Genomic DNA, 14499 nt, shown 5'->3' with positions numbered 1-14499 from the left:
AGGGATAACGGTCACTGAAACCACAAAACTGCAGCTCAGTTCCTCACGCCTGGTTCTGGGCACGTTTCCGGTCGGATTATGCCTTTCAGGCCCCCAGCTCAGAACGACAGCAGGGAGCCTGCATGGACAGCGGCTCCCCCTTCCCTGAGACAGCCCCTCTGAGTGACTCTGGGAGGGCTGTGCCGGCAGCACCCCCCCGGGAAGACAATGCACTGGGTCCATGGGCTGCTGGCCTCGCCTCTGGCAAACGCAGACGTGGAACCAGTGTGGGACACGGTGCTGTGGTGATGGGGCCTGGAAAACGTGATGGGCCCAGCCTCTGGTAATGAACCAGCCCTGTGCACGTGCCTCATGACGGGCAGGATGCGTATCTGAGGGCAGGAGACTCACAGCATGATCCAGCAGAGGGGCTAAACTTGGGAAAGGCCCTAAACCTTCATACCCACAACACTACTTCTCCCCGGTGTCCGGCTGCCAGCAGTACTCAGCCAGTAACCCACAGCGCATGGTGCAAGCCGAATGAGTTAGACCCTCTTTGGTCACACACTGTCAGCCAGTTTATGCTCACATGGGAATTTCCCCTCAGTCCAAGTATTTGCCAGGTACTGTCTGCAGCTAGTTCTTTGTATCTCGCGTGTGCATGGCTCCTCCCCGTGACAGGACAGAGCTCACACTGGGCTTCTGTCCCCCAGTGGGATTAGCATCCATCTAAAAACCAGCTTTCCAGTCTGAACCCACCAAAGGAACCGTCTCTTGCCCTGCGTCTGTACAGTGCCGAGCACACAGGCCCTGTCAGGATAAAACCCAACCATTCAGCGTAGGGCTGTTTCCACAGGCACTCGAGCCAATCGACTCCTTCACTGGGATATCTGGAGGAAGCCAGCACGAAAGGGCCAAACTCATATGAAGCAAATTAAAATGTGCGTGGAAGCAGCTCTGCCTGGACGCTGGGTGGGGACAGCTGCCCAGTTCTAACTGCAGCCCTGCATCGACATCCCTGTGGTGTCTGTGCAGGGGAGCCACTCGCCTTTACACACACAACGGGTCGTTCGTGAACATGCGGACAGCAGGACGGGCCCATTCGGGAAAGCACCTAAGCACAGGGTTCGCTCTCGACCTATGCTCATGCTGCGTGAAGGGCTTGGTTTGTCTAGTCCACGGTCTCAGAGCTCAGTCGTGCTGCTTATCGCCGTGTGGGTGGGGGCGTTCCCGGGTTTGTACAGCTGGGCATGCACAGAGCTGGGGACTGGCCCAGCTCTACTGAACCCACTGCATCAATCCCACGGGATGACTCCATGCCCCTTCCTCTTGGCCCTCACTCATGGGTCATAAAGGCAGATATACGGCCTGCCCTCTTGGCAGAGACCCCACTGACAAGGAGTGCTCAGAACTGGGGCAACCGGCCACAAGTACCCCGCTCTCCAAGCCACTGGGGGGAGGACCCACCCTGGAGACACTGGGGGCCTGCTAAGGGGGCGAAGGGACAGGGAGGATCCATAGGTACCTAGACTCATTTCTAGTTGTACTTGTTGGAGAGGCAGGTGTTCCTAGCATGGGGGAAGGGATGGAGATGGCTCTTTCTATCTAGAGCTACCAGCTCAGGGCCTGGTGCTAAAAGGACACTGGTCATGGGTCAAAAGGCAAGGGATACTCAAATCTCCTCCCCTGCTTGTCCATGGCCTGCCCAATCTAGAGAGGTCTCTTGTACACCAGTATGGGCCCGTGCTGCTGGAGAGGGGGGCAGTTAACATCCCCTTGGCAACGATGCCATCACCGGCCTTGCCAACGAGCTAGCAGCTGCACTGCCCAGGGTCAGCGCCTCCAGGCACAGGGAGCCGAGCCAGCCGAGGACCGACATGGGAGGACAATGCCTGTGTGCAGGAGCTCTGAAGCCCAGGGGCTCAGCTGGCTGGAGCCTGGGACGTATGGGCCCACACGCTGGGCATGGACTCCCCGGCAAATCAGTGATTTCTGTTAAATCATGCAGCGTGCAGCAGAGCTCAGGAGCACCCCGTGGCTCCACTGGCCTAGGGCCGGTGCTGGAAGGGTCTGAGTGCGAACAGCCTTCGCCATGCTAAAGCCACCTCTGAGGGCAGAACAGAATCATAGGACGGGCTCAAGAGGTCATCTAGTCCAGTCCCCTGCACTCTTGGCAGGACTAAGTATTATCTAGACCATCCCTGACAGGTGTTTCTCTAACCTGTGCTTAAAAATCTCCAATGCCGGAGATTCCACAACCTCCCTAGGCAATTTATTCCAGTGCTTAACCACCCTGGCAGTTAGGAAGCTTTTCCTAATGTCCAACCTAAACCTCCCTTGTTGCAATTTAAGCCCATTGCTTCTTGTCCTGTTCACAGAGGTTATTCAGAACAATTTTTCTCTCTCCTTGTAACAACCTTTTGTGTACCTAAAAACTTATGTCCCCTCTCAGCCTTCCCCTTTTTAATCTTTCCTCATAGGTCATGTTTTCTAGACCTTGAATATCACACCGCCCTACCTCTGACAAAGGCGCTTCTATCAGGGGATCTCGTAGCACTGAATGTAAGAGGGCGGTGTCATTATCCCCATTTTACAGACAGGAAACCGGGCACAGAGAGGGGACATGACTGGCCCACGGCCACTCATCAGGCCAGGAACAAAGTCAGGACTAGAACCCAGGTCCCCGGACTCCCAGTCCAGTGTTCTGCCCACTAGATCACCCTGTTTCTCTGACACCTAAAGCCACACAAATGAAAACACATTTTTGCCATCACATCTAGATGACTGATTCTGTACAGTAACTTATTTTCATCTGGACTGTAAGCTCTTCTAGGCAGGGACTCTTCTTCTGGGTAGCATCTGGTGTCCTTTAGATAAAGAAATAATCATGTAGGCTTCAGGTAGGGATGGTCTCTTTTCTATGCTTGTATCATATCCAGCACTATTGGGCTCCAGTTCCAACAGGAATTTTTGGGTGCCACCATCTTATAAATATTTACTGCTGATCACAGAAGTGGCAAGCTAAGTTATTTTCTAGCTGCAATAAAATGTTACATCACTAGATGGAGCTACATGACCACAAATTACTTTGTGACAAAACCTGCGATTCTTTAAAGTTAACCTTTACAAAAGGCAGTTGAAAAAAAGAAAAGTGAACACAGACAATATGGGGCTAAGGAAATTTGCTGCCTTGGCAACTGAGAAATGGGTATTTAGGTGCCAAAACCATAAGGAACTCCTGCCTTATTCACCTTATAAAGAAAGTGATCTATGGCACGCAGCTCCCAGGTGCATATGGAATCTGTGCAAGGGAGGATGTGTCAAGAAGTTGTCTTCTCCACGAAAGCTTTTTAATCGGCAAACATGTCTTCATTAATTTTACCTCAATGTCGTGATGTCACAGCCAGCACTATCAGCCCCAAGCTAAATAAGCAATAAGCCTCATTTTTCAATACACAAACACATAAAGATGTCAGCTCAAACTGTTTACTAATTAACACTTAAAAAGACACAAATTAGATATGCGTGGCTAAGAGCAATTATAATCAAGACGAATTTCTCTAGTCATTTGGGAACAGAAAAAAATGCCTAATTGCTGGAACCAATGTTTTAAAAACTGAAATCATGCCAGTTAGCAAATATGTTCATTTAAAGAACATTTCATGTGACTACACTCTGGAGAATTGACTACAAACAGGAGAACAAGGAAAAATATTTCTGTATAAAATTAAGATTTTAAACTCTTGTAGATTTACAACTTCTTCATTAAAATGTTTGCAAAGAGCAGCCTATGAAAAACTGTAGCAATTAAGTGGTTAAATAAACTGCCTTCCTTGTCAATTTTAAGAGAATGATTAATATTAGATGTTCACTTTACTAATTAGACTCTCACTAGACTTTTAGCTAAATGCCAAGTTAAAACTGAGTGGTGTATTCTGTCGAATGTTTGCGCTGAAAAGAGCTGGGAGCCCAATGGTCACACTTTATTGTTAACGATGTTACAGCATGGAGGTTTAAGGCAATATTGAGCCGTCTGATAAATTGCTCTCTACGGTCTGTGGTGTTCTGGGTGTGAACGGGGTTGAGGGCCCTCTTCACTGGCCGTAGGTGTCACTCTGACCTGTACAGAAGATGGTTTAACTTCTTGAGACCATCGCCTTCTGGGGATTTCGTTACCAATGCATTACACAGGTCTCGCTATGCAGGGGCACATGCGGTGCATGACAAACAAGCACAAAATCCCTTCCTGGACCTGAAGGCGGGAACAGCAGGGTCTTTTCCGAATGTATAAATGCCCCCACAAAAGAAGTAAACTGTGCTCTGGTGACTAGGACACTCTCCTGGGTGTCAGGAGATTTGGATCCACCCCTGGCTTTGCCACTGACCTGCTGGCTGACCTTGGACAAGTTGCTCCTCCTCTCTTTGGCAGGCGACCCTCCCACCCTTTGGTTTGTCTTCTCTATTTAGAGTGTAAACTCCTTGTGGCAGGGACTGTCTCTACAACGCCCAGCACAACGGCATCTTCATCCAGGTGGGAGTCTCTAGCCCCCAAAAAGCTGAAAGTTTGGTTTGTTCATGTAAAGGAGAAGGCTGTTATCACAGCCTGGAGAACGGCTGGTACAGTTGGCATATTCCACTATATAAAATGAATAATCATTCCTGGAATTCTTTGGGAATATTTCTGTGTGGCATGCAGCTCCAGGGAAAATGCTCTTACTGCGGTTGGAAATCCAGCAGGTTTGCTGTAATGGAGCTATTGCTTGCAAGGGAAATAAAGCTACACAGAAATTCACAATATTTATATGCACATCTCTTTGTATGCAGACAAGATGCTTCATCAAGGAATACGGGCTGCATAATTAAACTTTTCATTACTCTGAAACACATGTGGCCTGTGATGGGAGAAGGGGATGTTGGGATGGAAGGCTCCCTTTCACTGCAGCACAAAATGAGAGTGACACTCATGTTCCCTCATATAAGCTGGTTGGGGGGTGGCACACTGAAAAGGCTTCTTAATCCATGACTCTTTGGAGCAGTGCTTCCATGTCTGGAGGGCTCTCCCGCATCCAAGATCTTGCACATGGTGCTGGGCTTCAAACCTTGACTTTGAAATCTAACATCTTCTTAATCTGCCACTCTAGCAAGATAGACAAAACCTACCAACTAAAACATTGGTGCTCAGTGCTGATCCTAGCAACAGATGCTAACAGGTCAGGTTCACGTCGGGTGGAGCAGCAGCACCCGACACTAGTCAGGCTTTGCATGGACCAAGCTGGCCTTCCTTCTGTGGTCTTTGTGATACACAATTAGATGCTGTTCTGCTTTTCACTCAGGGTATGCAGTGAAACCCTGTGCACCAGACCCGGTGCACCAGAGATACCCCATGTATGCCCTCAGACAGGAAACTACTCTATACCCTCACTCTGCCATTTCTCAGTAAGAAAGGGAAAATAAACGCATTAACCTATTATCTTATATGCTATCTGTATGCAAGTGCCCCGGAGGAGCAGGTGACTGATGGTACAGAACAGCAAGGCTCTAGGATTTGAGCTGGCTTGTCACTGATACACATTTCCATGGGGGAAATGACGCGTGGGATACTCTGAGATATTCCACAGCCAGCTCGCCTGGCTGATAAACCCTATTATGTGTCAGGGCAAGGAATTATTCACAATCTGGATTCACCTTAAATCTGAATAACTTGTTCCTGAAGATTTGTTAGCTTATAAATAGAGTCTTCCTTATTATGGAAATAAATATGAGAATTCCTAACTTCCCATAAAAATACTTGAGTAATAAACCACTGTGTTTTGTTGTAAAGTCACCTATAATCTGCATGTGACACTCCTTTCATTTTTATGACATATTACAAATCAAAGACAAAAGGATTAGTCAGCTGTGTTTCTGCGTTGGCTACGATAGGTTCAGAAATTTTGCTGTGCCACATTGATTCACTTTGCCCTCACTCCGGCCATCCTTCAGCACAGGAACCTGTTAGCTGATAACACAAAAAGGGAATCCCAAAGGAACATGGTTCGACCAGCTCCATTTTTAAGACAAATATTCCTCTCAAAGGGAAGCTGCCTCTGAACAGCTGACGGCTTACCATCCTGCGGTACAGCGCATGTGCACACTAAAACACTGCCTTAGGAAAACAGCAATTACACAAAACCAGAGGTGGACACCACTCTGGTTTGATCCTCTCTCTCTTTTGAGGGTTCACAGTCTCTAAAATCTCAGCCTATTTGTTCCTGGTGACAAGTTACGTTCACCATCAAACTGAAAAATTATGAAGCAGTTTACCTGACACTGCTTAACTGAGTTCAATTGCTTCCTGAAATGGAAGAGGCAATCTCACACAAACAGTGCCCTGTTTGGGGAAACACGTAGTTTGTTAATAAGCGAGAAAGAAAGGTTAAACAAAAGAGACATCTGGAATTAAATGGAGGGTGCAGATTTTGCTGTTAGATTCAACACTTAAAGCTTCTTCTGGCACAAATCACAAAAGGCATTTGTAATTTTGAGTTTACTGTTTGGCTTAACTTAATGTTGATTTTACCCACCAGCAGTGACCTGGCAAAGCGAGCTAAACTCTTTCCATAAGGGAGGGAACCTTACAGCTACGCGAGCACAGATTTGGCTGTGCCTGTGCTCAGAGTCCCACAGAGCCACTTACCTCCTTTTCAATTTCTGCCAGGGATTTGATTGTGATGCCCAAGAGATCAACTTGCTGCATCTAAAAAAACAAAAAAACAAAACAAAACACCCCAAAGACCCGGGAAACATGCTATTTAGTTTTCAGAATAATTCAGCAGATACATTCTGTCACTGGAGAGTCAGAGGCACCAGCTATAAATGTGTGTGAAACCCTTTCCCCCAGTACACCACACCAACATAGAGGCAGGTGGACTATGGGCAGTGATTGCAATGCTTGCTTATAACTAACCAGGATTATTTGCCATTCTGGACAGGGTCATTTTAAACTGGTAAATCCTTCGCTGTCTTCCTGACAACGGCTATTGCACCACTGTGTGTAACACACCCTGGATTTTAGATGGCAGTGGGGACATAAGCAGGAGAGGCATTAGTTGTGGAAAAGCCTGACCACGCTGACCATCTGGTGGCAATGGTGTCACGGGAATCTTAAGGAAGGATTAGCATGGCCTAATCGCTCTCTGCATTTCTCCTAGCAGCAGGGGATCCCAGTTCTCTGGGAGCGTGAGTGGAAGGGATGAACAACGTACACACAATCCTTTCCAGACAGCAGTGGCTGCAAAACCATCACATTTTACCTGGAGTTTCTATAATCACAAAACAAAACAAAAAAGATGCAACACCAGATGCAGGACATGAAGAACAAGACACAGAAGACAGTTCCGTGTTTTCAGTTATAATTTCGTGTTCATTGATTTTTAAAGAGATATTGTTTGAGGTACTGGCTGGATTACGGGAACTGTAATGGAATGTGGAGCTTTTCAGCTCTAGATTACAGTCTTAAATTAGTACCAGGCAAGCAGTACTCCAAAGTCCTTAAATGGCACTTATTTGGGACTCTCCAGGAAATCCATTCCTATGGACAGGTGTTCACAAAACACACCAGCACATTAGGAACTAACCAGCACCTGCTGACCATCGCAGCAGATACACTCTGGACTGAACAGGACATGAGCCCTCTCCCTTCAGAAACAGACACAGGTCAGAGTTTAGAAACCGCAGTGCAGGGCAGCGTGAGAAGTTAACACGGTCACTGCCGGTGCCGAATCAACAGGGCTGTCAGTGCAGACCCTGAATTCACCACCAGCACGACGTTCACTTCAGAATTCAGCTGACAGCATCCTGCACATGGAAATGCAACCTCGCCTTGCTGCTGCACTTGCCACACTTTGGTATATATAATCTCTCAAACCAGAGGGAAACATGAATACTAAAAACGTTTTTCTAGCCACGTTTCTATTGCCTGGACCCCAGCGGAGGTCCAGCTGTTGTATCATTAGGACATAACAACCTCGCTCAACTTTCTAGGCTGGAATTGGTAAACAGGACAGCACAGCCTCTCTCCACAGAAACTGGAATCCTGCCAGCGTAGCCATGGCAACCAAGCTACCTTGGGTCAGCTAAAGTTACTTGCACTCCACGTGCAAAATCACAAGCATTTTTCAAGATTAAGCAGCTTCCAGAAAGATGTAAGTGATGCATATTGTGTTTCATTGGAATGGAGGCACCGCCCAGGACTCTCAGCTGTAAGTGCAGTCCCAGAGCAATATTTCTATGACCCCGCGACCAGCATGTCAGGTCCTGGGAAAGCTGAGCTGCTGGTTCTAACAAAGATGTGGATGCAGGCTGGGAACAATTTTACTTTGGCTCAGCAGCAACAGGCCAGACCCACAATGGAACGTCCAGGGCTCCCACCAAAGAACTGAAAACCCCTCATTTTTAAACACAAATTACAGTAACGTGCTGGTTCGATCAAGTATTCATGGGCGATGGCAGCCCTGCCACCTTTGCTCCTGGGGAGGGCTTGAAGGTGCCTTACCAGCCTCATACCACACTTGTGCAAGGTCTCACCGCAGCTTGGCATGGCTCTCTGCGGAGTTATGAAGAACAGGGATGAAAAGAACCCTGCAATATCTCTAACTCCCAGGGAGCGTCTGCAGTAGCCACAGTGTCATTAGCATTGCACTCAATTTCTGGGATCTGAAGGAACAGGGCCACCTCTATGCAGGGAAGGGACAAAAGATAGACTTGGAAAATCAGGTATTTGCTCTTTTTTTTTTTTTTTTTATAAACATATACAGACAGTCTCAACGCAGCCAGGAATTTACTCATGATCTCCTCTATCTGGCAGCGATCGAGGGTTCAGCTAATAGAGGAATTTACTTTTAGAAATGATTTGGTGAAACAATCTGAACAGCCACCCACACGTCAAAGGAAAGTATCCTCAGGTGCATCTACAGTCGCTCTGGTGAAATTCACCCTTGTGCAGGGGCAGCGCCAGGACTATGCACCAGTTATGTTCCACAAACTTAACTGGTGCCTGTGCCTTGTGAGTGCCCTCCACATGCGGGCGAGCTTTACCCTAGAGAACGACGGCAGTAACTTACCCCTTCAGGAGCGCAGGCAAACTTATCTGAGATCATAAAAGGCACTCCATCCATGGCTGAAAAATACAGATGAACAGAGAGTTGAAATCTTGCATCAATATTCTGATGTCCAATAACTTACTGCGTTTCCAGAAAGACACCACGTATGGATCACATCGACATTTGGCAATAACGTAACAGGGTGCAAATCACTCAGGGCAGACCTCTCTGCTAGCTCTCCCAATTGTACTGCCAGTTCAAAGCACAGGGGGGCAGTCAGGTATATTCATGATAACATCCAATATCATTCTGGCCATTGGCACAATTTCATAGACTGTGTTCTATGAATCTGCTCCCAACTTCAGTGGACTGAATACAGAACCAGCCTCTCAAGCAGGACAGCGTCTGGAGCCCAAAACAAATGCAGCCGGCTTAAAAGGACAGACTTCCACTTGCCACTTACTGTGTAATAATAGTTTGCATATAAACTGCTACATAAAAAAAGAACCCTCATGATGTAGTACGTTTTCCTAGTGAGAGAAAAATCAAATGTTTGGTTCAGAGGACAAGATGTTTTTTGCCCCCTAGAACACCAGGCACTAAACACCCCTCAGGCAGACTTACGGGGGAGGTTTGGAGAAACGTGTTTGCAATCCTTTAAAAAAAAATCCTGACCCTAGAGATGAAATGGAGTCTCCCAGTCCATCAGGATAAATGACCTTCCCTTGCCAATCTACTACTGATGAAAACACTAGACAGCAAATAACCAAATGCAAATATAATACACTAAACACACAATCCACTGGAAGCAGGTGCCCATGAAATCAGAGTATCCAAGACACCGGGAGTGGGGTAGCTGTGCAGTGGGCAGCCTTGAGTCACACTGCCCTGGCTCTCTTGGTTGCAGGACAACCTTAGGAATAGGCAGCGGGTTTTGAATATGCTTTGGGTTGTCTTCTCTTTTAAACCAGGATAAGAATCTTCATTGTACTGTCACTGCCTTTGCAACCCTCAAAGAGAGCTCTGAAAGGCACCGTAGCCCAGGTGAGCTAGTTTATTTTTGGAACCTGCATCTCTCAGCAATTCCCATAAAATTCTGAAAGAGGCACATTTCCAAGCCAGCACACTGAGTCTTGAATAGGCTTTATAATTTATCCACGCTGCTTATTTGCTTCAATCCTTCCAGCCCCTTTCCATTTCAGCTCTGAGAAAAAGAAGACATGACCATGTCCCCAAAACAAGTCTAATGCTTGCAGTGGCCTCTACCCTAACTCCAAACAGTCCGAAAAGCATCAGACCCAGGGCAGTGTTTCTTGGGCTCTCATTTGAAATGCCCAGGATTCTCGCAACTCTTTGGTTTGCGTGCCTAACATCAGCCAACATGGGCGAGTTCAGGTGTTGGCTGTAGGAAGATTTTCATACATTTAAAATTTTACATGCACTTTATATAATTGTTCTTTGACAAACCAACTCAGATGGAGGCAGGGTGCTGTGTGGCAGCAACACACAGCCGCGGTGTTATAACCACCAAAACATACAGAGGAGAAACGGTGCCACAGAGCCAAGCAAGTTCTCAAACCTGGGAGACTGGCAGCTCTTCTTACAGGGGCACAGAGATGCCTTGGTCAGCCAGACAATGGATTTTGTTAAATAAGTTAAAGAAATAACCCAACACTCGTCTGTTTGTTCCTCTAACACAGCAAAACAGCCACAGAAAAGCATCAGTAGGCTCCCTTAGTCTTTGAGACTGTCGTTAAAAAAATGCTGATACACAGTACAGAGAAACCCAGCAGATGAAAGGAAGGATGTGCCAAAGGCTCAGTAGCGCAATTAGCATTCTCCTAAACAAACGAGCTTCAACAGAGCTGTAATTAAGCAGGCCTGTAATTAAGTATATGCCCTTTATCATAACGATCATGCTTAAAAATGGCATGATGCATGGAAGTATGTTATTAATGCTGTAATCCCAAAGTGAAAGCAGCATACATAGGAATCAGCGTGTCAGGCCCGTCACTAGGCTGTTTGTAAAATACATTAAAGGGAAAAATCAGAAAACAATGAGCTCATTCAGCTGTTCTTTTTATAGGCAGGCACTAGAAGTTGAGGATTTGAAATACTTACTGATTCAGGAGAGTTTAAACAAATAATGCACTAAGCTGTCATTGCCTGTCCCTCCACCAGTCCTAGACTAGGGGAAGGGAAGGGGGAGAAAGTAAAGTGTTTTTTTCCTACCAGCCCCATACCTGTGTTTGACACAAGGGTCAGTGGTTTGGAGAGTGTGGGGCCAGTCCACAGAATGCACATTGTTTGGAACAGGACTGGGGCCCAGCTGGAAGTAGGCTGCTCTCCAACCAGTGTCTGTGTGGGAATCTCTCCTAACAAAACGAAGGGGTTTCAGCTGGTATCTTTTACCCTGACTTCACACCTGAACTATTCTGTTGCCTGCCAAAGAAAATGCTCCAATGGGCGTCACCACTGATCTGAAGAGTCCTGCACCCTGCCCCCACCTGTTGATTTCTGTAGGTTGAACATCAGTACACAAAGCGCAGTGGGACCACAACTGTTCCAACATGAGACACCATGTGAGAGAGATTTAAAATGATGGGGTTTTTAGAAGCACTTTTTCCAAGCCCAGTTTTGTGAGCGTTTGTAGCAATTTTGGGGACAAAAGCCCAAATTTCCTTGCAGGAATCTGAATCCAGATGGCTAAAGCATGTTTGATATGGGGATATTTGATCCCACCACAATATCGAGTCATGTTCAATGAATGCTCACATTTACATTCTGTGGGCAAGGATTTCCCCCAAGCATTTCCCCCGGCACATCCTGGGCAATACTGCAACCGAAATAATCATTAACAACAAAGCACAAGGGACTGCAGGGAGATGGGGAGGCAGCCAGAATCTGGGTGTGGGGCAGAATGGAGTCACTGAATGCAAGAGTCACCCCCACTTACCGAAGCCTCCCTCCCTTTTCTACAGCACACTGTCCCCTAGTAACCCTCAGCTAGCCCAGCATGCCAGCCAGTCTCCTAGAACTTGGCAGCTGGAGGTTTGGTGGTTTCAGTCTTGTTTCCATGGAACAGGCAATCAGGAGACATGGCGCACCATCACGCTGGGACCCATTGCCACGTAGGGCCAGACTCTACCCCAATTGCTCCGGCTGAATAAGGCCACACTCTGTGAGTAGCTACAAGGACGTCAGTGGCGCTCCTTTGCCCAATTCGATGTTAGTGCAAGTGTGGGTGGCAGAATCCAGCCCTCAAGCGTTTTTTTTCCAAATCACCATTAGCACTAAAGTGAAGTTTCTGGTAACTCACAAGGGAGGGGGCAGGTTTAATCAATGTGGATGTTAATTCCATATGAGGATGTCGTTGCAACACGATGACTGAGCAGAACAAAGACAAGGAAACAGTTTCATGACCAGTGCTGCAGCGACTATCGGCTTGAGAGGTGCAGCGTATCGGTACTTGGCCACGGGTGCGATTCACTCAAAGTGCAGCGGGAGACGATACTGAACTGTGATTTACTAGCAGCCCGTTCATTTCAAAATGAAGTAAAATGAAATCAGAAGGAGGCTTTTAATTCGATGTCCCCTGCTCCAACACTGCGCTGAAAATAATCATAATCTACAACCTTTGATTCTCTTTTCCTGGTGCTTTTCTAGAGCTCTTGGCAGTCTGTGATTAGAACAGAGCAGAGCGAAGGGTCTGCATTCCGATGGCCACTTTCAAAAGTTGTTAGCAACTCCCAGGCCAAGCCCTGCAACGTTGGCTTTCGTTCTGCCAGAGCTTGCTCAAATGTTCCTTATAGACAAACTGTGCTACAGTCGACTGTATCCAGCAACACCGTGAAGGGACAAAACAGAGGGATGCTGGAGGATGGACAAGGAAACTCTTTCGAAAGCTAAAAGCTGGTGATTCACCATAAGAAGGCGACCCTAGGCTGGATGGTGTAAGCATTATTCACAATGGGAGGGTTCCATGATCTAACTTCCAAGTATTTATAGCCTTTATAAGGGATTCAGTTTAAAAACAAAGGAAACACCATGACCCTGCACATTGGCTAACGGCATTTAAATCACTCTAACAGGCAAAGCTTTTCAGATACCTAGATGCTCCTACATATTTTTCAGGGCTGCGTTAAGCTGGGAATGGAACAGCTAAAAAGTCAAGTAATTAGAAAAATGAAGGTTCCCAACAGCAACATAATCTCAGCCCCATTGCACACAGGACGTACAGAAGTTTTGTGTATTGCTTCTTCTGTTAAAAGGTTGCTTAATATACAGTACATGCACATGAGTGAAATTCTCCCCTAGCGCAAAAGATGGGGCTTCTGTGAGGCATAGGCCTTGGGAGAGTCTGAATCTCCCTCAAGGTATCCAAGTTAACAGTCGTCGTGGGAACTTGACCTTTGGAATTTCAGTCCTGTTTTGTGTTGCCCGGGTGCAGGTTTTTAAAATGTGCACAGGCAGTGCTGCGGATGGTCCTCCCTATAGCAAAGTTCTTCACAATTCTTGTTAAAGATTAGTATTTTCCTTTGTTACATTTGTAGTCTGAGAGGGCACTGTCTATTCTGACAGGATTGACCCACGTCTTCCATTCCTCCTCGGCTGGCTGTTGTCGATGTTCCCCTAAAAGAACGTCAGATATCAACTCCAGAGAGTCAGTTACCAGCCAGCCATCTGCTGAAGGGTTCATTTTAACTCAGACAATAGAAGGGAAGAGCTAACAAATTATAAGTGGCAGCAAAACCTTAAGAATGAATTAACATCTAAGTCTCTTGGATAATTGTAATATTTCCCATACAAGACAGACCTAAAATAGAGCTTATTTTTGTGCATTTCTACTTCTACTTCTTCACACCCCAAGACTACCAAGGAAAATCATCACCACCTTGGAGATGGCATTGTACAAAGAAGGTATGGCTCTCCTAAGGAACATTTGAGCAAGCTCTGGCAGAACGAAAGCAAACGTTGCAGGGCTTGGCCTGGGAGTTGCTAACAACTTTTGAAAGTGGCCATCGGAATGCAGCCATTCTGGGGACAAATAAATGGCAAGTATACAAAGAATCATAGAAGATCAGGGTTGGAAGAGACCTCAGGAGGTCATCTAGTCCAACCCCTTGCTCAAAGCAGGACCAACCCCAACTAAATCATCCCAGCCAGGGCTTTGTCAAACCGGGCCTTTGTCAAACCGGGTGCAATGGGGCTGAGATTATGTTGCTGTTGGGAACCTTCATTTTTCTAATTACTTGACTTTTTAGCTGTTCCATTCCCAGCTTAACGCAGCCCTGAAAAATATGTAGGAGCATCTAGGTATCTGAAAAGCTTTGCCTGTTAGAGTGATTTAAATGCCGTTAGCCAATGTGCAGGGTCATGGTGTTTCCTTTGTTTTTAAACTGAATCCCTTATAAAGGCTATAAATACTTGGAAGTTAGAT

At 46.6% G+C, this 14499-nt stretch overlaps 1 protein-coding gene across 13 annotated transcripts in view; it reads right to left on the bottom strand.

Annotated features, from left to right (window-relative positions):
- MVB12B (multivesicular body subunit 12B) overlaps window positions 1–14499 on the bottom strand; it is a 112736-nt gene that overhangs the window by 18232 nt on the left and 80005 nt on the right. For 7 of the 13 annotated variants that reach the window (XM_073314858.1, XM_073314867.1, XM_073314851.1 and 4 more), the window contains exons 8-9: window positions 9081–9136; window positions 6656–6715 (exon numbers count right to left, since the gene is read on the bottom strand). The exons of 3 other annotated variants lie outside the window; for them this stretch is intronic. In XM_073314858.1, coding sequence (XP_073170959.1) covers window positions 6656–6715; window positions 9081–9136 — 116 coding nt within the window. Of the gene's footprint in view, window positions 1–3230; window positions 3403–6655; window positions 6716–9080; window positions 9137–14499 lie in introns of those variants that run through there. 3 more of the 13 variants (XM_073314853.1, XM_073314862.1, XM_073314860.1) reach the window with 3 other exon arrangements.

Source organism: Lepidochelys kempii, chromosome 16, assembly GCF_965140265.1.
Source record: "Lepidochelys kempii isolate rLepKem1 chromosome 16, rLepKem1.hap2, whole genome shotgun sequence".
In the NCBI taxonomy this organism is placed as follows: domain Eukaryota; kingdom Metazoa; phylum Chordata; order Testudines; family Cheloniidae; genus Lepidochelys; species Lepidochelys kempii.
Note: the sequence above shows the minus strand (reverse complement) of the source record. Positions and strands in the feature narration are given on the sequence as shown.